The sequence below is a fragment of the Python bivittatus genome, unplaced genomic scaffold (genome assembly GCF_059951505.1).
Source record: "Python bivittatus isolate LINGU-HERP-01145 unplaced genomic scaffold, Pbiv_v1 ctg000080_np1212, whole genome shotgun sequence".
Lineage (NCBI taxonomy): Eukaryota > Metazoa > Chordata > Lepidosauria > Squamata > Pythonidae > Python > Python bivittatus.
Genome location: NW_028277035.1, coordinates 90171648 through 90196371, shown reverse-complemented (window position 1 = coordinate 90196371; position 24724 = coordinate 90171648). Strand labels below are relative to the sequence as shown.

At 41.5% G+C, this 24724-nt stretch overlaps 1 protein-coding gene across 1 annotated transcript; it reads left to right on the top strand.

Moving 5' to 3' along the window:
* Positions 1-439: 439 nt before the first annotated feature.
* On the top strand, positions 440-24724 carry LY6G6D (lymphocyte antigen 6 family member G6D). The gene is made up of 3 exons (XM_007435736.3): positions 440-644; positions 21301-21414; positions 21841-24724. Exons 1-3 carry the CDS (start codon positions 593-595, stop codon positions 22047-22049), a joined length of 375 nt encoding a protein of 124 aa, XP_007435798.1. The 5' UTR covers positions 440-592; the 3' UTR covers positions 22050-24724.

Here is a 24724-nt window from a genome sequence, read left to right as displayed (position 1 = left end):
GCTCCTTTTTCTCTCCCTTTTACTTTATTTCTTTCTCTTTCTTTCCCTCTCTTTCTTTCTCTCTCCCTTTCTCTCTCTCTCCCTCTTTCTTTCCTTCTTTTGCTCTCTCTTTCTCTCGCTCCCTTTTCCTTCCTTCTTTCTCTCTCTCTCTCCCTCTTTCTTTCCCTGTCTTTTTCTTTCTCTTTCTTTCTCTTGCTCCTTTTTCTCTCCCTTTTTCTTTATTTCTCTCTCTCTCTCTTTCCCTCTCTTTCTCTTTCCCTCTTTCTCTTTCTCCCTCTTTCTTTCCTTCTTTTTCTCTCTCGCTTTCTCTCGCTCCCTTTTTTCTCCCTTCTTTCCCTCCCCTTCCCCCTCCGTGCCCATCTGACTCACCGCTCCTGCCCCCGCCCCGGGCCCACGCCAGCCAGAGGACGGCCGCGCGCTCGGGACCCACCCAGCGAGCCAGTTCGGGCGTGGGAAGGTGGAGCACATCACGTGGCTGTACAGTTAGGAGGGGGCAGGCGGGGGGAGACTCCTCAGGCACTCTAAGCCGTCGCCGGGTTTCCTTGCGGGATCATTTCGCTGCCCCTCCGTCCGTCGGCACAACAGCTACGCCATGGGGAAAGTGCTGGGGCTCTGCGCGGTCGTGCTGGCGTGCATCACCATCGGTAAGCGAGACCGCCCGCGGCGGCGCTCAGCCCTCTCGCTTTGCCTAGGATGCCCTCGTCTCCCCGACCCTTAACTCCCCTTTTTCTAGTTCTTTTCTCCTCCTTTTATTACTTTGCTTCTTGCCAGACCCGGTTTGTAACTGGGATCTCTCTTTCTCTCTTTCTTTCTCTCGCTCCCTTTTTTCTTCCTTCTTTCTCTCTCTCTCTTGCTTCCTTTTACAGTCAAAACGGGGGGGGGGGGTGTCTGGTTTATTAGCAGACCCATAAGAAATGCAAAGAACCGAGCTCCTGTACAGAGAAAGAATATGATTGTTTTCTGGAAAGTAGGGACAGGTGCATCTATCAAGATGTATTTCAGCCAGCTTCTCCTTTCTCAAACCTTACATTTATTCTGTCCCAGTTGTGGGGTTGTTCTGAAAGATAATATGCCTTTAAATTAAGGTGTACATGTTTGCCTATACCTGTCTTAATGTATATGGTTTGAAAGAAGCTTCTGTAGCCCTGGCTAATTTTTGTCTGCCCAGTTCCTTATCACCCATATTTTGAGTGCCCTTCTCCCTCCTGCACATTCTTTTGATTGAGTTGCAAGTTGCCAATTCAGTCAAGCATGAATGTTGGCTTCCATGGGTGTTCAAAACAAATAAGGGCAGTGAGAACATCATCGTTTCACCCTAAATTCCAAACTGAATTCAGGTTTGGTGTCACTGATAAACAACCATAACACTTCCCTTGTTGTGCAACAGATAGGTAGGTAGGTAGGTAGGTAGGTAGGTAGGTAGGTAGGTAGGTAGGTAGGTAGATAGATAGATAGATAGATAGATAGATAGATAGATAGATAGATAGATAGATAGATAGATAGATAGATAGATAGATAGATATTTTTTAAAAGATGAATGCAAACGGAACTCATCCTCAACATGTTTTTTCCTTCCCAACCAACCATTAAATATGCAAAAGTCCATGAAAGACTTCAAGTTACCTTTTTTAAAGGATGGACTTAAATCCAGCAGGGAAAAAAATGGTTTAGAGAACTTCATCCCACATTGAAACCTGAGTGCAATAAATCAGCTTTAGCAAATGACCAGCAGCTTAAAATAGGACTGGGTGGATGGGCAATCATAACGTTCTAGATGCAAAGCGACCCACTGCCCAACCTTCAGACGCGATGCTGGCTTTGTAAACGATGGCTTTGCCTGATGTGTAAAAATCTTCTTGAAGACTATCAGATTACAGCCTGAGTAATGGTTTCATAACAGAACAACATCCCAAAGTTTCCAGCTGGCATCCGTGCCAGCAGGCTAACAATGTCCTGAAGAAATGAGCTAGATAATTGAAGAATTATCCCATTTCCCTGGGGAAAGATTTGGCATCTGGAGTTTGTAGAGCTGCCTTGGACTGTAGCAATTGAAGACCTAATTTGTTTGGGCGTGGAACTGTATTTTTCCATTAGAGGTCCGTTAGAGTGTGTACGTAGAGAGTGTACATGGATATTCCAACTCCTTTGGGAATGCCAGTCTGTGTAATCTGTTGGTGGGCTGTGGTCCTGTCGGCATGCTTCGTGTTGGCAAGGGGGCTGCATTGTATATATTCTCCAACTTCATGCGGATATGGGTGTGGTACAACCCAGGGCATTGTATTTGCCTTGAAGCTATGGATGACACCCTTTTGAAACAGCCTTCTCTGCCCTGCTTGTAAACAACATTCTTCTTCTTAAGAAGAATTCAACATTCTTCTTATGTAAGCCTTACAATCAGGATTTGGGTTGGCTTCAAACTGGTCTTGTGCCTTTTTGCCTCTGCCTCACCCCACCCTACCAAAAACTTGGGACTCCCAACCTTGTCCTAAATTTTCTGCTTGGGGGAAATCCGGGGCAATTGTTTTCCAAAATGTTCTAGACATGTTTGACATGCCCACGTAGACAAATAAATAGAGGCTATTTAAGACTTTTGAGGCAAACAGTTTTCTTCAGTCTGAAATATGTCCTGAATCTTACAATCTGCAGCTGGGGGTACAAAGTTTAACCTATAAGCCGATTTTATCTTCCGGGTAAGGTGCCTGGAAAGAATTGTGCTTTAGATGGAAGGACGATGCATCAAAAATGTTCATTCACCAGAAAGGAATGTTATTTTTTATGGTGCTACAAGACTTTTGGGTGTGGAAGTGAAGCCTCGTGAAGTCTTTTTGTTTTATGGTCTGAACATTAAACAAGTTGGCAAAACTGGGTCCTACAGATTATCTCAAAATATCGAATCCACTTTGGTGGCTATTTGGAAAGACAATTCATTCCTTTCTAAGACTGTAATGCAAGCAATTGATACATTCCTCAAGAGTAGCAGTGTATTCCCGTCTTCCATTTCTAATTTGTTTTAATTTAAAAAAATGGGTCATGTTACAGCAGCCATTCAACCCACAGCATACGTGCACGTGTCTGAAATGTATTCCTGTGCTGTACAAGTTCCCCAGTATGCTTCCTTAGGCTGCCTTGCCCCCTCCCCTACTCACGCACATACAAACACACGCACACACACAGAGAAGCAGAATTAAACAATTCCCAGGACTCAGAACCAGGAGTGCCCCCAAGGTATGGTTGGAAAAGTCAAGATGGTGGTGTGATTGAAGCTCTGCCTGTTTTTTAAGTGCATCGTTGTGTTAGATTCACACCTGCCTGAGAAGGGAAAGGTTTGGCTGCTCAACACGGTGTGGTCTCAGATTTAGGTGTTTGGGCCTAAGTGCCATCTCAAGTCAAGGGTCTTCATGATCTAGAACAGTTTTTCAATACTATCTATACATTTTCATTTCTTATATCAATGTATACACAACACATACACACACACATACTTACAAATATTCAAAATTATGTATAATGTAAAGGGAAAGATGTCTGGAAAAAATATGCCAGCAACAGGCATTTAATATAGCCCTATTGCTTAAAAGTCTTCTTCCTTGCCCCTTCGTTTAAAAAAAGATCATTCAAATATTAAGAAACAATATATATTACAAAGCTATTGCTGCAAGTCAGTGTAGATTTCTCCATTGAGTGTTATATAAATTGATCTTTTGGCTTGCTCACAGAGGCAAAAAAGTATTCTTGATACCTTCATAAATTCCAAAACCTGAGCATGTATCTCAGAAAGGCATACAGCAATCAGAGGCATATTAAACTTCCTTTTGATTTCAGTGTGAAATGTAGAAACATTAGGACAAGACCAGACATGTAAGCGAATATTCCAACTCCTAAATTCTCTACATGGACAGCTTAAATGATTTACATGAAATTTAAATCCAATTTACATGAAACATTTACAATTAACTCAAAAGTAACATTATAAAGTAACTTCCACTCCCTTACCAGGACAGGACATTCAAGCTTAATATTTCAGAGATCACATAAATAAAGTCAATTTCATCAGCTTCCTAAAAAAATAAGGTTACTGGCTTAGGAGCCACAATTAATTCCTCCAGAACCTCCAATCACTGCAGATGTAGCAATAACATCCAGACCCAACAGTCCAGGAGACAAATGCTTGAGTGGAATAAACTGCCCAGAAGCACAATAAATCAATCTCAATTTTTAATTCTAGGTACATTTGTAAAAACAGCTTTCTTAGCACTGGGTTGATCCAAAGGGATAATATTATCAGAAGCCCAGTTGACCAAGAAAATGAATGTTTACACTATTTTTAAAGAAAAATATCAAACAATCTCAGCTTTTCATGGGTAAAATAATCAAGATTTCATATTTGATTTTAGATATCTATATGTGGAAAATATATGTATATATGGAAAATACTGGGGATATAGATATAGATATAGATATAGATATATAGATATAGATATAGATATGGATATAGATATAGATATAGATATACACACACATACATACATACATACAAACAGGTATCTCAGCACTCAGAGTTTCAGTGGGCCAAATAATGAGAACCTGAAATTGGATATTCCATATTCCAGCCAGAAATATTTTCATCACCCTTCTTTCACTGCCCAGCAATCTGAATCAAGATCCATGTTTATCTGCTGTAAGAATGGTTATGAAGCAACATTCTTCTCTGCAAGGAAAGGCCAGGTTCCCTTGATCAGGGTTGCAGTTTCTTCCTTGCAACCAGCAACAGAAAATAGCATTACAGTATTTACTATAATCACTGGATGAGAAGGCTTTAATCTTGCCCCTCATTAAACCTCATGCAAGAGTAATCTTGAGAACTGGACACACCCGTCCTCCTCCAGTGATTCTAACGGAGATCATTGTTTTCAATGGTTCAAATAGAAATAGTGAAATGGCAAATTGTTTCCACTAACCAAGGATGAGAAAGAGGTGGAAAGTGGGCAAGATTCCCTCAGCTGTATTGGCCCAAGCCGTGAATTGTCTATAAGGGTGTGACAAGGTCTGATTGTTCCAGATCTGGGACTGATATGAATAACAGGAAAATCAATCAATACCTACTTTGTTCTTCTGCCATTGTTCTGTGAGGAAACCAAAATATGTTTTGCTAAACCATGCACCATAGACTTTTTCATTCTTTTCTTTGTAAGTATAAATATGAGCAAACTTTTCTCCAGAACTCAGTTGAAAAATAGTAAAGATGCAAGGGGAAAACAAATGAAATTGTTTCAAGACCAACTCTGGTCTCAGAAGTCCTGCTGATCTTTCTTGCTCAGAGGCAGTTTTGTCAGATTTCAAGTCTCAGATTTCGGAAGAACTTTAAAAGAGATGCAGTGGATTTCAAGAGTTATTTAATTCCATGAAAGCATGGGGTGGGGTGGGTGATTGGAGTGATGGAGGAGGGCCAGGTGGACCTGGGACCTGGCTTAACCCTAAAAGCCAATTAATCTCTTTGAATAATCAACATTTCTTAGTCCAGTCTACCTCATAAGCATTACTGTCATGAGGATAACCTTGGAGAAGGAAGTGTCACATATGTTGCCTTGATCAACTGGAGAAAATGGGGATATAAATCAAATATGCTCAGCCAAAGCATTCCCATCAGTGAACCAGCAATAAGATTGCTGAAAGCCATACCAGTAGTTCTCACTTACTGTCAGCCTTACCAGGTAGACCAGACAGGAAACATGACCAGATGAGCCAATTCTACTTTATTGTAAGGCTACATTAACAGAATCTTGCAAGTCTGAAAGTACAATTCTCCTGCCGTTTCCTTTACCCCTGAGAATTTAGGGAGGGTCTCTTCTGAGCCTCTTGCCCCACCCAGTATCCAGATGTGGACTGTGCTGTCTCTTATCTGACCATTCCCACATACCATTATACTTACTAACCACAACTGAGACTGGCAGCTCTGTCGCTAAGTGACGTGGTGGTTAAGTGAAACATCACGTGACCATTCCCAACTTACATCAGTTCCAGCTGTGTTCATTAAGCACATTATGTGACCCTGATTTGTGACTCACTGCCAGCTTCCCCATAGACTCTGCTTGTTGGAGGCTGGCTGTAAAGGTTACAAATGGCAATCATGTGACCGTGGGATACTATGACCCTTGTAAATGTCAGTTACCAAGAGCCTGAATCGCGATCATGTGACCGCAAAGACGCTACCACAGCTGCAACTTCGAGGACCAGGTTGTAAATCTCCTTTTTCAGCACCGTTGTAACTTTGAACAGTCGCTGAATGAGCAGTCAGTAAGCGAGGACTCCCTGTACTTCACCAAGGACATAGTTCTCTAATTCCACATTGGCCATTTCCTTTTTGATTGGGAAAAAAGCGACTTTAAGCTAGGCTTATCATGCCCGGTTAAGAACTGTGCAAGATAATGTTTCACGGGTGTGGTCCCCAGTGTGGTTACTCTTGGCCCCAGTGTATTTCCAGGATCTTCCTTCCCCCCTGCTAGGCTATCTGCCCCACCTGATTTTAGCATGTAGGAAAACAAAGCACCCCCCTCCAGCATAAGAGGAACTTTCAATAATATTAAAAGGCCCCATGTGGATCCCAGGTGTGGTCTGGGTATTTTATAACTGGCTTTGTTTTTTATGGAAGCCGTTTTGTGGCTTTCTATAACCTGCTTTCAACATTCCAAATATGCCTCCAAAAGTTGGCACCTCTGTCTGAGGCCCCAGCCCCACCCATCTCCATCCTCTTGCTGTTCTGAGGAACTCTGCACCCAACACAGAAATGCCTTCTAGAGGCTTCTTCAAGGAGAAGGGAAACACCTTTGAAAACTGTTACTCCAGAAATTAAAAACTCATTTGGTCCTCCAAACATCAGCTCCTCAAACTTCTGTGCTTAACTCTTTGGCCGATTCACCACCCATCCCCACCCTTGCAGTAGGAATGCCAGCAATGCCCTTGAAAATGTCTTACACCTTTGAGAAAAGGTTTCATAACTTGCAGTTTTCCCCACACACAACCACCCCAATCCGTTTTTCCCTTTGCAGCACAACACAGGTTTCTTCCTTGCTTCCATAACTTACAGCGCATTCACTCCAGGCCTGGTTATTCCTGTCGGTAGCAATTAAAACATTCCCTTCCTTGATCTGAGCCCAGATTATCTTCCTTTCCCCAAATTCTGGCAAAGCTGTCTGTTTAATGATGACTCAGACACATGGAACCTACCTGCCCTTTTTTCCTTGGCACCCTACTGTGTAATTCTTTTACTCACATTTAATGAAATCCATGGGTTAGTCTTTCCTATTTCGCACAACCACACCCTGCTGTTCAGCATATCATTTTTCAAAAATATTTTTCTTCACTCCTGCGGTGAAAGGAAAGAGGCAAGGAAGAGCAGACCATCCGACATGGATAAGAAGGTTGCAATCATAGGATTACAAAAAGACAAATACATGTCTAATCCTGCAAACATGAACTGGTGGAATAGCTATTCCAAGGGAAGGCTGGGAATTGTAGTTCTCAGGGGGTGGGGTATCTTGGGATACCCATTCAGCTAATTCTTTCCAAACTACTATGACCAGGATCCTTTGAGGAAAGCCTGATGGTTGAACTTGAAATTCAGTGAAGTCTTACCATAAATAATATCTGCATCAGGGAACAGAAAATGTCAGGATAGCCCCAAGCATCATTAAAAAAAAATCAGTCTACAGATTAGGGCATGTCTTTTATGGCTGTTGGGAGGAAGATAAAACCCAGAAAGGATTGAGGTTTCACAGACCCTTTGATGGATGCATTTTAATGGGTGTATTGATTTCTGTGTGTAGATGGATGATCGTTTATTTTTTTTTTCAGATTGAAAAATGGCATGTGTGACATATGTTGTCACAGAATGTAATTACATGCTGGCCACTACTATGTGCTGTTACTTTTGGTATGGTTGTTCCCTGTTACATGCATGTATATGACGACGATGATAGTTGGTTAACATAATTTGCATCCTTCCCAATTTCACAAACTCCAGGTGGATTGCATAAAACTACAAATCTCATGAAAAATACTAAAGGCAATTGATTTAAAAGCAACATGCCTCATTACAAAGCAACCACCTGATCACCATCCAAGACTCCCAGAGCTAAATAAATAGCTTTCATAATGTTTTATCAGGACATCAGCCCAAAAGTTTTAATTATGCAAAAAAAAAGAATTGGGTTTTTTTCCTTAAGCCTAGGCACAGAGCCTACTGTACCTTCCAGATCATGCACCCTAGATATACATAGCAATTGATTCCCCAACGTTTCAAAATATGAAAATCCAGCTGTTCTCCAAAACCATCTTCACCCTTAGGCAAAGTGCCCGAGATGGGTTGAATTAATTAATTAATGTAGGGGACATCCACCTCCCAAGGACTCTGAGTGGCTTACACTTCAAAAGCAAGAAAAACACAAAATCAAGAAACAGATCATAGACATCCAGAAGATGGAACACTAGCCAACACTGGTTGGTCCACACCACGTGCTCAACCACAACAGTTAAAGAACTTAGCACAGTATGTGAACTACAGCTATGCAGCAATTCCAATTTGATCTCCAAAAATGCTTTGGAGTGCCCCTGTAGCACTGGTCTGTAACACCCTAAAGCAGCTGTGCCCTTTCTTGAGCTGTAAGATGTTGCAGATAGGTGCGGTGTCTGTGCTCAGAAGCACCTTTTGGAGACTGAATCCAGAGCACTGCACAGTTGTAAGGCTAAGCATAGTTTTAATCTCGAAGGTGAGGTGTTGTTTCCGTGGCTTACGTGTTGTGCAAACCCAGGCCATTTAGTTAGCTTGTAGTTTGATGTATTGTATGAACTCAGAACATGGATGAATTTAGTCAACAGGATAAGCCCATCTGGTATGAACCTAGCCCATGTAGACATGCTTTTCCAGCTGTGCAACTAGAATACTGCAGAATGTTCTTCATGGTCAGTTCTGCACCCAATGATAAATCACACTGAAATTTTTATCACATGGGGTCATGAAGTTGGAAGGAACCATCTAGCACCACTCCACCCCCAGTGCAGGATCTACTAGAGCATCAACGCAGCAATTCATGTCCTCACCTCTGGGGCAAAAGAGAACAAATCTACAGTACTCTCCCTTGACGCTGAAAGTTGCCGGCCAGAAATGGTCGACGCTTCAGCGGTTCGAGTCCAGCCTTCGCGTTAGCAGGGTGAGCTCCTGTTTCCTCCCCAGTTCCTGTCAACCCAACAGGTCGAAAACTCACGTGAGTAGATAAATGGGGACTCTCACTCCGGTGGGAGGAAAAATGCTGGCGGCGCCTTGCAAAAAGGAGTCGGGAGCAGTTGCCGGTAAGCATGAAAAGCCACGCGTGCCCGAAAAGGGCGCGAAGCAACGGAAACCCGCCTCCTGCGCTCGCCAGCTGGGCTCTGCCCTAGGAAGGAGGCTCTGGCAAACCACTTCCGAAAAACACAGTTGCCTTGAAAACTGCAAGGACTCGTCCAAAGCAGTCGCCGTAGAGTCGGTAACGACTGAGTGCGGACAAAACAAAAAAACAATAATAATAATTTTGATTGAAGATTTTAATTATAATAGTATGCAGTACTCTCTCTTCTGTGCAACAGTTCTTTAAGTACTTGAAGTTCTATCATATCTCCCCAATAACCAAGTTCAGGTCATAACCTAAGTCCTTTTTCCAATTAATTTGAGTTACTCTTAGGAACAAAGTTGGAATGCAGTCTCCCAAAACTTGAAGAGGAAGTTTTCTAGAGTTTTAAACCATGGCTGAGATTTCAGTGTGACTGCAGTCTTCTTCCTAACTCCTTCCAATGTGTGGATTCTGCTACTTAGGTCATGTGGACTAATGTAACTCTTAATTGTACCCATGTAACACTCCTGCTATGGGAGCTCCACAGACTGCCAGTTGGCTTCCAGGTGCAGTTCAGGGTGCTGGTTATCACCTATGAAGTCCTACATGTCAGATGGCCTAGCTGTTGAGGGACCACCTGTCTCCCATAGTGTCCATCTGTCCTATTCACTCCAAGAGGATGGGCTTACTCCTGGTTCCATCATTTAAACAATGCTATCTACTAGGAACCAGGAAGTAGGCCTACTCAGATGTTGCACCTGCCATCTAGAATAGCCTCCCCCCGCTAAGATCCATATGACACCTCCTTCCCGCCTTACCTGCCTTTAATAAAAGTCTTTTTCCCCCCATGTGGTTTTTGTAGTTCCCCATATGCCCATTTATATTATGTTGTGTGTTATTTTATGTATAATGTAGTGTCTTTGATCTCATGAAGCCACCCAGAATTTTTCTAGAGTCGGGTGGCCTGGAAGTTTGACAACCAAACAACTACTAACAAAACTCTTAATATTTTTTAATGGTTTTAATAGTTGTAATGTTTTTAATGATTTTTACTGTTATTTTTTGTTGTTGTTCTTTTTGTATTCTTTTTTGTATTTTTAACTTTGTAAGCCATCCAGAGTCACGGCAATGAGATGGACAGCCATATAAATTTTAAAAACAAACATAAACTGCCACTTTAACCTGCTTAATCAGGCCAGATTAATTTCTCTAATGCAGATACTTTCCCCCTACCACCCCAACTTTTTTTTAAAATATCATTGCTGCTTCTCAGGCCTGTTATTTTATGGATTTTAGATTAGCAAAATGCAAATGTCAGCAGACTTTATTTGATGCCCGTGTGCGTGCCATTGAAAAGTCTTGAGAGCTCAAAACTACTCATTTTTGCTCCCAACCGAGATTGTAGTTGAATTCTACGTGGGTCTAAAACAACAAGAAATTTCAGCCAGTATGCTGGGAAGCAAAAGGAACCTTTCCATTCATTCAACTGAATTTGATATATTCTGCTACTACTGAATCCAATAGTCTTAAATCAGTGCTTCCCAAACTCTTTCCTTCATTACCCAAAATTGCTTATCAGAAAGTTCTTTTCACTTAAGTCAATTTAAATCTCCCTGTTGTGATGGGTAATGGGTTTGTGTGTTGTTACCCAAGAAAAACCATTTTCACCCAATTTTGGGTAATTTACCCAGGTTTGAGAAGCACTGGTCTAAATGTATAACATTTTTTTCCCCACAATTCATTCTATCCTTGTTTTTTTTTAGATTATTTTACAATTCATTTACAACTACCTTTATTTGCCAGTTCCCTATGTCACTGGGAGCACATATGCATTGCTTACTACTATAGCATAATGATTAAGGTGCTGGACTGAGGAGACCTGAGTCCACGTCACCAAACCATCAGCTTAGCCAGATGACTTTGAAGCAATCTCTCTTGTCTCTCTCCCAACAATCTATTGTTGGGACTGTCATTGTGGGGCTAAAATTATGAGATATCCCCATGTACACTTAAAATTTCAAAGAAGGTGCAATAAATAAATAGGCCCAATTAACGAAACAGCATTTTCAAGTAGGGCTGGAGAGCTGTTGAAGGGGAATTATGTACAAAACTCACTGTCCGGGATTTGAAATGTCTCTGGGAATGTCGGAATGTTCTAAATTTCTCCGACCCCTTGCCAAGCCAGTCTTTCAGGAGCGGTCCAGAAGAAAAATGGAACATTCCAATATAAATGTTCTGGTGTTTCCTGAACAGTGAGCTGTGTTCATCTGCCATCAACAGCAGCAGGTTTAATGGACTAGCAGTGCAATTCTGGGTAAAAATAACAAACAAGAAGTAAGGACAACAAATGTGTCCTTAAACACACTCGGTTTACACATTGGAGAGAAAAAGTAAATCAAAACTCAAAAAGTAAATCAAAATTCAAACTACATCATAAAATTGGCAGGGGAGGAACATAAGCTAAGCTCCTTAAGATGACAGAGCATCTGGAATGGTCTCATCAAATGTAGAGTTCACCATATATTGAAATATAGTAACAAATCTTACATATTTTGAAGCTTGTTGGGAAATTTCAAATATATGACATAAATCTTAGCTATAGTTGTGTATATTGAACATGGGTCATATATCTTTACAAATAATCAGAAAAAAATCTATAACTCATGTTGTTATGAGCATGAAACTGAGCAAACTCAGGGAGGCAGTGAAGGACAGGAAGGCCTGGCGCGATGTGGTTCATGGGGTCATGAAGAGTCGGACACGACTTAACGATTGAACGATTGAACATGCTGTTAACTAAATCCTTTTTTAAAAAATTATAATGTGTCATTGGGCACATATCTCTGATTTCCCAGCTGAGCCAATTTATGAAACAATGCTCTTCCCATAACAGCACATAAATAGTGATTATTAATTCATGAACTTTTTAAAAAAGAACATTTTAATATTTATTCTCTTTTAGTCCATGTAACGGGTTTTTTTCCTTCCTAATAGCTCTCTCAGAATTCTGAAAAGTTTACGTGAACTCAAGAATCAACTAACATTTTTACTCTTCATGTGCTATGATTTTTTATTTTGATTCAGAAGTTTTACATTCTTCCTGTTTGATGCTTTGATTGACATTCTACTCAGTGACTGACACTGACACTGTTTCTACTCCCCAATCCTTCAGAAAGCTGTATGAAGCTGATCTGGGTTCCAGGAATATCTGCAGGGGGGAGGGGGGGTGTCAAAAAAAATCAAGACGGTGTCCATGCCTGCACAAAGCTCCACTCCTTTTTACATGTATCATATGTGCCATGCATGTAAATAGGCTGGGGTTTCAGTCATCCAGTTGTAACCACCATCTGACTTTTTTGCCCCTCTTCCCCATTGTGGATACCTCACTACCAGTTGTCAAACATAAAGGCTATTGCTGCAAAAAAGAGTCAGAAATCACAAGAAGGCTAAAATGACTTTTATTGACTATAATAACAGAATCTTGCAAGTTTGACTCTGCTTTACTTCCCCTTCCCCAGCCTTATACACATGGGAATTAGGGAGGTGTCTGCTTGAGCACATACCTTCTTCTTGTTTTGGAGTTAAGCCATATTTTCCCCCTTGTCACTTTGACAATGCATCTGGCCTATCTCTTGTCGACTTCCTTACCTCTTTACATCAGGTGAGAGTTCCTAACACATTCAGAGGGAAGTCAATGGATGGAGCTTAAGAGTTCCCATCAATGGGAGAGTTGGAGACAGAGTAAGATGAGAGTTCCCACCAGTGGACTGGGGTTGAAGTCAAAGTGCAATGAGGATTTCTGCCAATGGGAAGTCACAGGTTGGGTGAGGCAAGGGTTCTCACCAGTGCAGGAACCTGCAGCAGGATGAAGCAAGAATTCCTATCTGTAGAAGGAAGGAAGAACATGCGTGGCCTATTTCCCTTTAAGGACCCACCTTACCGTTTTGGAACAGTCCTCTAAACAGGGCTTTGGCTGATAAAGAAAACACAGAGCAGCATCAGTGACAGACAATTGGAAGAACAAAAAAGACTAAAGACTAGAAAGAGCTAAAGGACATGGAGGGAGAAACTTGTGCCTGGATGAGACAGCACAACGTGGAAGTCAACCAACCCTCTCCAAAGGCTTCAGACAATGAGTGGAAGTTCAAGTGGTCCAAGTGTTGGAGAGTTTGGTGAAAATCTAAGGACTGCCAATGGCTTAGAGTTCATGGCAGGTATCTCAGGACATCTTTATGGGTAATGCCAGACACTGGCACTGAAGGAGCTGACATATCAGGGCAACACCATAAAAGCTTGAGCAATGGGAGGAGACTCCAAGATGGCCTACAGCTATCTCAGTCCTGCAGCAAGACCCAGCAAGCCGTGCAAGGGACTGTAGGCAACAGGAGCTCCCACGGGACATCATGATGTCGACCCATACACAGAAGCAGTGGGGCTTCAATTGCAGCCATCAACTTGAATTTCTTTTTACCTCTTCTCCGGCAGACTCCCCTAGTGGGGAGAGGAATGGAGAGTAAGACCGACATTAAGGTTATAAATGAAGTGAGAAAGGCCCAGATTAAAGAAGAGTGAAAACAAAATACAGCAGAGATTCCGAAAGGGAAAGATAAGGAAGCCAAGTAGAAAAAAATATAGAATTGTAAATCATAGAATCATAGATAAGATAGAACAGTAAGAAATCCATAAGGCAGGAAACAGGAACTTTGCAAGATAACTTGTAAGAAAACGATTATGGATATTTTGTAGCGCTTTTCTAATTAACATCTTATTTAAAAGTGTGCCCCGTTGCTTAAGCCTGAGACCGTCTGACCAAATGAACTTATAGACTGAGTTCAGAGTACCAATTGAAGAGAATATGTGTAGTTCGGAGTTCCTAAGTGTGGAGATTGGATGAGCCAGAACCTGTACAGTGCGTTAGGAGAAATAGTAGTGTTGCTTCAATTTCATATTAAATTCAAGGGAGGTAGGAATAAATTTACTGGGTTCCCCCAGTGTTGTAAGAACCAGCAAATCTGGAATGGTTTCTAAACTGCCATGAAGACCTGTGTGGAAATGCCCTCTTTATAAAACAAGTTCCTATGACTATATCATTGAAAGGCAGAATAAATATTACTCAAGAAATATCATTGAACATCAAGAATATGGTTTGTGACCTATCACTACTTATTAGGATTTCTTTATTCATTTAAATATGTACATCCGTCTCTTATTTTCAAATTAAATGAATGTTTTTTCCTCCCCCAAACCTCCCCCTGTGAACAGAAATTGCAAAAAATTAAGTAAAGCTATAGTTTTTTTGGGGGGGGGGTTGCAAATTGCAAATCACTAAATGTCAGTTTCATACGTTAAAATCAGGAGCAGGATTAACAATGTCTTCTAAAAGGGGTGAGATGATTTAATTCACATAAGAACCATAAGAGCCAGAGTGACATAAAAGAGGGTTAGTGAGTATAAAAGAGGCAGCCGAGTCAATGTATCTGTCTAATTTATACGATTGCCCATCTAACCAGTGAAACTCTAGGTGGCCATGTAAATTTGATTAATACATAAAGTCATTTTATTCTATTATAAATAGAATAAATAGGCTATTTATTTAGTGACCTAGTGAGTCACCCATTGGGGGAGATGGGTGACGTACAAGTTTAGTAATAAATAAATAAATAAAATATTCATCATTAACTATTAATCTTAGTTGAATATATATGTACACATATTCTGTTCCTGCTTCCATCCAAATCCCACACACCTTTGGTGAATGTGTAATGTATTTGTCTAAATGCTGACAAACGTACCCAAAGACCAGTTTGTATTCATACTTCCTGGCTAAAACTTCTAAATGTGGTGTCCTGGAGTTTTGCTCAGTGTATTTTTGATGCAGTCTTCTGTAACAAAACACATACACGAAGGCTTCTGTGTTGGAGATGCTGTAAGAATGCATTCCTGCCCTGGATGGGGGTTGGATGAGACTATCATGAGGGTATCTTCCAACCTTTGGAGTCTATTGTTCTATGAAAACACAGAGGGAGGGAGGGAGGGAGGGACTGAGGTAGACACCTAGGTGGACATCCCATTGCCTCATGTGCAGGATGTGAAAGGAGCTTGGTTAACAAAGGGAGATATATGAAGCAAGCAGGTTATGCATATAGGAGCAGGCACTAGAGAGCCTTGAAGAAATCTCCCTACTAATCTCATGAGGTTTTTTTTTTTAATTGCTTTTTCCTACTAATCTTATGAGTTGATGCGACCACCTTCATTCTGAACTGGTCCTTCTCTGCAAATAAAGGGAGAAGGTCTATATAGAAATCTCATCGAAATGTATACATGGCATGACATAACCTTGCTTGGCTATTCATAATTAACTATTAGAATATTAGTTGTATATCTGTAGACATGTTCTGCTCCTGCTTCCATCCCAATGCCTTTTCCCTTTCTCAAGAAAGGCCCAATGATCGTTCTTCTTCTTTAAAATAAAGGTGCACCTTGTTCACGCTCTCCAACTTGTTGGTTGGAATATTCCCCAACACAGATGCACAGAAACCCCATTTACGCACCAGCCAGATATACAGAGGGGGAAGAGTATGCAATCATGTTACACACTCATCATGGGGAGCAGAGGTGACCACAACCCCGCTATGCCTTCTCAGCTGGATCTTCCTCAGAAGGCAGCCTCAGAAGAAAGAAACCATTTTAATCCTCCTGGTACAAAAAGGTGTCTTATGTGCTGCTTTTTTTCTACACCCCAAAGCAAGAAAAAGGGATATGACCAGAAGCTGGAAAAAGTGGTGTGACCAGCTCAAGTTCTCTTCTTCCTCCCATCCCATCGTTCACTTTGAGGACACGCACACCAATGAACAACAGGCTGTCTGAGCAAGCAGGGGACGCAGTTCTCAGTCTTGCTCTGTTTTCCTCAGAGTTTTGTGGTTTGGAGCAGAGTTGTTTTTTCCAGGCTGGGCCTTCATTTTGTTCCTGTTTTTCCAAATTTGCTCCGGCTACTTTTGACAGGCTCCAAAAACCTCTGCCCTATTTGCTTTGCTCCAGCAGAGTACAAACAGCATGTTTCATGCTTGCTGTAAATATACTTCAGGCATTGGTCTGTCTTCCTCCGATGCCAGTGAAGCTTTGGGATTTCAACCTCTTCACTTTGGGGGCAGATTTTCTTGGCAGAAAAGCAAAAAGGGGCACACGGTTTGTCAGAGTCCTTGCTCAAACAACCTGGCTGATGGTTAAAAAGAAGTTGGTGAAGTTAGATGGGGTTGTACTCTGCAAAATAGATAAGTGGGAGAAATAAAATTAGTAGGGCTGGCTTCTTTCTTCCACCAGCAAATATGAAAGAATCCTTGGGAGTTCATATTGTGGTTATAAATGAAGAACTATCATTGTTTCTCAACCTCAGCAACTTTAAGATGGGTGGACTTCACCTCCCGGAATTCCCCAGCCAGCATGCTGGCTGGGGAATTCTGGGAGATGAAGTCCACCCATCTTAAAGTTCCCGAGGTTGAGAAACACTGAGAACTATTGTTAAGAAGAGTATTGTTGCAGTATTAGGACTTAATTTCTCATTTCTTTTCTACACCCGCGTAGACGAAAGGTGGTGTATATAGCAAAATGAAAGAGTTATTGAAGAACCCATGAAAGCTGTGGAAAATATAGGATACCACCACAGTTATTCTGAAAACACAGGCAAACGCATCAACATTAGAAACTTCAAGCCGATGTAACCTTAAAGAGAGAGGGTAAAATATAAATGATTTATAACCGCCATCAAAAAGATCAGACGCTGCCTTTTTATCATCTCTCTTCTTCTATTTTCTTCCTTACTTATTCACTCTTTTTCCTTACTGCCTTTGTTTCTTTTCGAATGTTTGCGTGGTTTTTATCCTGTGAAAAATGCCTTCAGTACAAATGATATTAAAAAAATAAACTTCAAGCAGCAGAATGTGAAAAGGGGATTTGTACTGTAGCAATGTGTCCGTGTTTGTGCTTGTCTGCGGGAGCGGGGTTGGAAGAAAGGCTCTGTGTGAATTCTTTGGGGCTGATTGTGTTGCAAAATACCATTCAAAATTGGCAGGAGATATTGCTGACCCAGGCTTGTTAAATGCTTTTGAAGGCACTGGGTTCAGAGGAAGATGGGCGTGGATTAAGCCAGTAGTATGAAACTCCCATGCTTAAAAGTAGCATGTCACAGAATCCTAGTTCTATAAGGAGCACAGAAAGCCTGTAGCTTGTGTTTGGGGTAGGATGGCCACCCACCTATCACCACAAAACTGAGCGAGTATTTGCATTTCACGTGCATATTTGCAAACTTAGAATTGCTGTTATTTTAAATTGAAGCACGGTATCGCTCATCCAATCAGCTATGTTTTGCTCCGTCTGCTCTCCTGGAGCTGTTCACTGGGTGGGCTGTTTGCGGACCCCACTCTGTTCTCTCTTCTTAGGGTTTTCAGCTGAGCTCGCAACAGAGCCATCTTCCAATAAAGGGTTTTCTTGCAAAACAGCACATCCAACCATCTGGTTCTTGGCTTTCTCTGTAGCATCTGGTTAGCCACTATGGGTAGGCTCGCAAAACACGCTGACCTACTAACAAGTCAATTGCGTTTTAGCCAAGCTGGGTGAATCCAGGCCATGTGGCCGCTGTGCTGGGTGGACTCAGAAAACCGGGCTGAGGGAAACACAATCAGGCATGTGAACACAGGCATTCTGGTGTCCCTCAGATGATCCATTAAGACCTTCGTCCAAAAAAGATTGCCCACCCTGTAGTTCAGTAGTTCTTAAACTAGGGGTAATTATCCCAAGGGGGTAATTTGAGCATATCCTGAGGGTAATGAAGCAATTTGTAATTGCTTGTTTGTGAGTCAAGGATCCCATTTGAGAGTGTTGCTGTCAAGACACTTGTGTAAAACAACAGAGTCTAAGTTTTATTTTTCTTGTGGGGACAATTACATTACTTGAGCCTGGAAAAAGGGGTAATCAAACAGTTTAAGAATTACTGCTGTACAGATAGTCCTCACTCAATGACCACAATAGGGACCTGAAAATTGGCCATTAAGTGGGGCAGTCGTTAAGTGAGTCACCACATGACAGGACCCAATTTTATGACCATTTTTACAATGGTCATTAAGGGAATCACCATGGTCATTAAGCAAATCACCACGGTCGTTAAGCAAATCCAGCTTCTCCAATGGATTTTTTTTTGCCAGAATCCACTTAATGATCACATGATCTGTTTAACAACTGTCATAAAAAAGGTCACAAATCATGACCACGTGACTGTGGGGGATGGTGCAATGGTTTGCAACGGCCGTAAGTGTGAGTACAGGTTGTAAAGCATTTTTTCCGAAGCCACTGTAACTTCAAACCATTGTTAAACGAACAGTCGTTAAGCGAGAACTACCTGTAGTTTCTGAATTGCCCTTAGCTAAATGGTAAGAGATGCTGAAAAAAAATCTGACCTGAATATGGCATTTGAGAATAGATGTTCGTTAAGCAAGTACATGGAGTTAGCATACAACCTGATCCTGCTAATTCCAGCTTCCCCACTCTTTGACAGACTCAGCATTGTCCCCGTCTTCTTATTCCTACCACCAACACCACCTCCCACTCTCGGTCAGCCAACACTCGTGCAATTGTTCCCAAGGAGAAATAAATACATTTCCCTTGCAGGCGGCCAGTGTTTGCACTACAACCATTTGTTTGAAAATAGCCCTTTTTGCGGTTTGCCGTTAAATCCCAGCCCCAAAGCAGACAAGCCGAGACAGAACAATTATTTTTGAAAGGTCATTGCATTTCTTGGTACGTCACTTTCTAATTCCAAGGGCATCTGCAGGGGAATTAAGTGATGTATTTTTGGATTAGGCGCGTCCACATTTTGCTGTGTTATTAAATGCAGCCGCAAAATGTAATTGCAGTAGTGGGGGAAGAGCCAAACGGAGAATTTCTGAGAGTACCTGGTAAGCTGATTAGATACCAGTTCTCAGGATTTTTTCTAGGTGAAGGTAAAAAATGATACTATTAATGGCTGTAATGCAGTGTTTCTCAGTTCTCAGCAACTTTAAGCTGTGTGGACTTCAACTCCCAGAATTCCCCAGCCAGCCATGCTGGCTGGGGAATTCTGGGAGTTGAAGTCCACACAGCTTGCTAAGGCTGAGAAACACTGCTGTAATGTAATATGTTCCTAAACATTGTAATAGGAGCTGACTAATAATAAAACATATACTGTCGGTGCATCGTGCCTTTAGCTGTCTCCTTAAGCAGACCCCAGCTGCTGAGAACCACTACATCAGTGTTTTTCCTGCTGGCGGGTGAATGCTGGGAGTTGAAGTCCACACATCTTCCAGCTGCCACGTTTGAAAAACACTACACTACATTGTCACTGAAAACCTTTTAGGACCATCACATAAGCCAGAAATTGGTAATAAAGTCTGAAATTTGGTGGCTTTGGGGCAAGAATTTAAAATCCTACAAGATTTTAAGACAGAATGCCAAAACACACAGGATTCGTACTATTTTCATTTTAGTACCCACACCAAGGGGTGCAGTGGTCCCCGGTCTACATTAAGGATGAGAAATCTATGATCCTTTGGATTTTTTAAATATAAAGTGCCATGAATCTCAAAAAAAACAACAACAACCCACAAAACCAAAATTCGTTGTCAGTGATCAGAGATGATGGGACTTGTAGCCCAACATCAAGAGGTTCCCCATTACACATCTGGGGACAGATGTCCTAGAGATGGTCTCTCCATGTGCACTGCAGCGCTGAAACTTGATGGCACATAATTAATCATCAGTCAATGGTTCAATCAATTATTGCAGGGAGCAACTTAGATAATTTGCCTTCTGGTAAATGGGTGATGGTGAATGTGCAAGTATGTATCAGCCTTGTGAGGTAGTCCAGACAAGAAGCACATCCAGAAGTACTCGCTCTACTTTACTGTAAGGTTATATGAACAGAAACTTGCAAGTCTGAAAGGACATTTCTCCCCTGTTGCCTTTACAGCCCCAGTAACTATGAAGGGTCCCTTCTGAGACATTTGCCATGTCCACATTCCTTCTGTGGGTTCAACTGCTGCTTATCCAACCATTGCCCTGGCTACGACTCTTCCTCCTGTCTCCCAAGGTCATTCCCACATATCATTACAGTATGATTGTAGAACGTGCCTTCAACCTAGTTACAAAAATTAATGTACTTGCTGTAGTTTTTCACCATGAATGGTGAAGCACGAAGGGGGAGGTATTCAAGGCACCAACCAGAATGGAGAGAGAGATCTCAATGCAGCCCCCCAGGAGAGAACATTAAAAAAAAAAACTTGCAGTCTGCCAGGGGTTTGCAAGGTGCTGCTTTTTAACAGCAGTTTAACAGAAGCTGATTGAAGGAAAAGAACATTATTCTATGGCTGTACAGACAAAGGAAAAGCCTTTTTTCCTCTTTTTTTCCTGAATTTGGTTAAGTGAACCCAACAAAGAAAGGGAGGGGAGAATAATAACAAAATCAGATTTCTCCATCATCTTATTCAAAACCAATATTGGAGTCAATTACTGTATTTAACTTTTCTCCAAAAAATGTCTAGAGTGTCCTCCTTTTTTTCTCACTTGAAACCATAATATTGTAACTCTATATTTGCAGAATCGTTTTGTCTTCCGGCTCACCCTTCCCATTAAAAATACTGTTCTCGGTTTGATTGCTTTTTCCTTTATTTCCATTCAATTTTAATACTGTTATAAGGTTCGGTCATTCTTTTATTTGCCCTATGGGTTAAAATTGAATTATTAAAAAGGTACAGGTATATGCATTTCTTTCTCTAACCCCAGTGACATTTTTTCTGTTATTGGGAGGGGTGGTGTGGCACAAACTCATTCAAAATGTGGGGGCAGTACTGTGAACTCCAGCTTTAATTGATTTCATCCTCCTCCTAAAAAAAAATCTTTCTCTGCATCTCAGGATCTGCTCTGCAGTGCTTCCAATGTAAATTCACCATTTTCAATATACCATGCCACACTTCAGTGGTCCCCTGTGAAGGCGGGCAAGTTTGTGCTACCATCCACGGAAGAGCTGGTAAGGTTTTCTTCCTCCCTGTCTTCACCTGGGCTGTGTTTCTCCAGGAACTTTATCTGGCATAATTTCATTTTCTGGAATAATAATTTTGAATAGGTCCCCATAGAACCCTAGTTGTGGAATAAACAACTCTGGGATTCCTAATCAACATCAGGCAATGTATTAAAATTGTTCCGTTTTGTTCACCTGTTCAACCATCTTTGGTTTGTTTAAGGCCAACCAAGAAGCACGAAATTATTCTAGGATAGACCCACTCAGGTTTGAGAATTTTAGATTCAGGTGGTGTGGATCTGTAAAACTCTGCTCTGCTTTCTGTCCAACTTGTTCACAGTGATGCCATAACGAGTATGGCACCGTATGGGTGGCGGGGGACTTACCAACACATGCCTCTCAATCCATGTCTTTTTGTCCTGACTTTCCCCCTAGCTGGCCAAAAGCTCATCAAGAGGAAGAACTGTGTCCCACAGGATAAATGCAACAAGAACGATACTGAGAGCTTTCTGAGCATCAAATATGTCACCAGCTACGAGTGCTGCGAAGGTGATTTGTGCAACTCGGCCATCCTGCCCTCCGCTCACATCTCCCTGCCTGTGCTTCTGGCCATTGGAAGCACCTGGTTCCTTGGTCTCCTCTAATCCTCTGCCCAGGTGAGAGGAAACCATCTCTAGAAGATGCCAAACATTAAGTCTGCAGTCCTGCTACCCTTCTGCCTTGGAGTAAGATCCACCGAGCTCTTGCCCCGTAGAGGATCGTACTATAACCCTATCAAACACTGCATTAAATAGACACTTTTGCCTTTTCTTGTTATTCAAAAATGCACCTGTTCGTTAATCAAGGTGTATCCTCTATCTTGGAGCATATGAATGAAGCTTTAGGAGTTGAACTTGGCTAAATCCTCCTCCTTTGTCATCTTCTTTGCCTTCTACGTTTTCCATTTCTGTTCCACTTATTTTCATTCTCTGCAAGCTTTTCCTTAAAACAGGGTTGGGAAACAAGTGTCAGACCCACTACAATTCCAGCAGTCCCATCCAGGAAGATCATGGTCCACAAAAGCTGGTAGTTAGGTGCCAGGAAATACCCCATACCCACTTGCCTTAGACCCCTTCTAAGCCTTTTCACCCCTTGGCATTTCACTCAGTTGTCTTCCTCCCCTACTAAAAGCCCCTGCCTCAGCCACTTAGTATTTTTTTTTCCTTTTTCAGCACACAGGCGTTGTGTTGTGTTCTCTCTCCCAGCTGTCCAGAGCCCCTCATTCCACAGGATTGTCCCCAACTATGATAACAAGTTATGACTTTTCCTCGGCATGGTTGGGACTTGCCACCTTCCCGCTCTCCCAGCCTTCTCCTGATGACAGTGCCGTGTCAATGAGGGAGACAGGACAATGCAGGGCAATTCCCCCAGGGCACTTCTCCCTTTCATACCACCCCCATTCCACTAAGGAAATATGATCTGCGGCATGCCTGTGTCCATACGCAGACATTCGGCCTATCAGCTGAACAGCGCTGGAAGAGGTCTTCTGAGGCAAGAGATCCACTGGGCGGCTGATGAAAATACTCCTGCCAAGCGCTGCTATTTTGGTTGCCCGTGAGCCAGCTGTTTTAAAGGCTACATACATGACATTCAGCAGAGGAGGAGCTGTGTTCCCAGTTCCTGCACACCATGTCAGGAAGGAAAGCTGGGTTTAACCCTACATATGCCTACATTTCTGCCTTTATCCCAAATACCTGCAGGCAGTTTTCTTGCATCCGTACTCTTGACACGTCAGCCGCATTCAGTTGCCATCTCCTGAATTCAGCAGGCCCAATTCAAGCACTTTCGTCTTCTTGCAGACCCCACATCCCTAACACCTGCTTCCTGGAGTTACCTGGAACACAGGTAGATCTGGCCCATTTGCCTTCCCCCAGTTCTTCATTTTTCCAATGTTGAATTATTCCTATTTCCACATCAGTTTGCCAGTTTGTTCTAAAGTCAAGATGTGTACATCTTTTCTCTGAATAGATACATTTGCATTACACGGTCTCCAGTACAGTATACGTTTTTTCTAAGATACACATTAATAGCAGTGGATTTTTTTCTAATGTAATACATTTTTACACATACATTCCCCACATGTATACATCCTTGTGCTTTTTTTTTTTTTTTAAAGCTGTGAATATAACAATTGAATTGTAGAGACTAGCATATATGGTAGCTCCATTCTCCATTCTAGGTTCTGAAAGGGCAGATTAATCAAGTTTGCTGAATAGACTTCTCCTCAGTCTAGTTTGGACAAGCAAGATGAATTAGATAAATCTCTGATCTGGTGCAGTAGTTCCCTGTTGTCGTCCTGCTTTTAGTTTCTCAAAAAGGCAACGTTGTCAAGAAGACCTATCTTTCAAATTAAGCATTCAACCACCCACTTGAGATCGTAACCAAGTTATGACCGAGTGCTCAGAGATGGAGCTGCAAAAATACTTTCTGATCTTTTAGATTTGCTACAGGACAAGTTTTTTCAGGAAACTGTAGGCAGTACTTGTATCCAAGAATGCTAATTGTTTTAGACAGTTTTCCTTTGTTTTCCAAATAATTGTTCAGCTGTCATTAAAGCCTCTTTAAGCCACATCTTTCATTTTCCTCATTAGCAAGAATAGCTCAAATTATGAAGTAAAGTATATGCTGGTCCATAACTGTAATAAAGATTTGCTTTGATGAAGTAAAGTAGTCAGATGGGATCCTCCCAAAAAACAGGGCTTGGAAAACAGAAGGCCATATAGGATAAATTGTATAGATGGAGTAGAAGCAAGGTTAGTTGGGAGAATGGAAAGATAGAATGAATGGTGTTTGTGTAAACTAAATTTAATTCATTTCATTTCATTTTCTCTTTGTCCTTTAATTTCTCTTGCTTACTACTTTTAAGTTTTCTGCACTTTATGTAACATTGCTTACCCTGAAAGGGAATAGAGAGATTGGTGTGCGTATATTCACTTTTTAAAATTGCTTTAAGTTTGTTTGATATTCGAATTCCAGAATGTGCTTTCGAACAATGAAAAAAGCAACTGAAACTAAATTATACAACTTCCGTAACAAAAAACTGAACATTCATTCTGGCTAATATATATTATATATTGTTGAATATATAATTCAATAGGAAGTTGAAAGGGAAGAATTTACACAGAAAACCTAAATGCACTGTAGTTTTAAATAAGACCTTTTGGCTGTATTTTTAATCCCCTCTTATCTGGAAGCAAGTCCCATTGAACTTAATGGATCTGACTTCTGACTTGATATGTATACATGTATTCTGTAAAAATAAACACGATTCCTCCACACA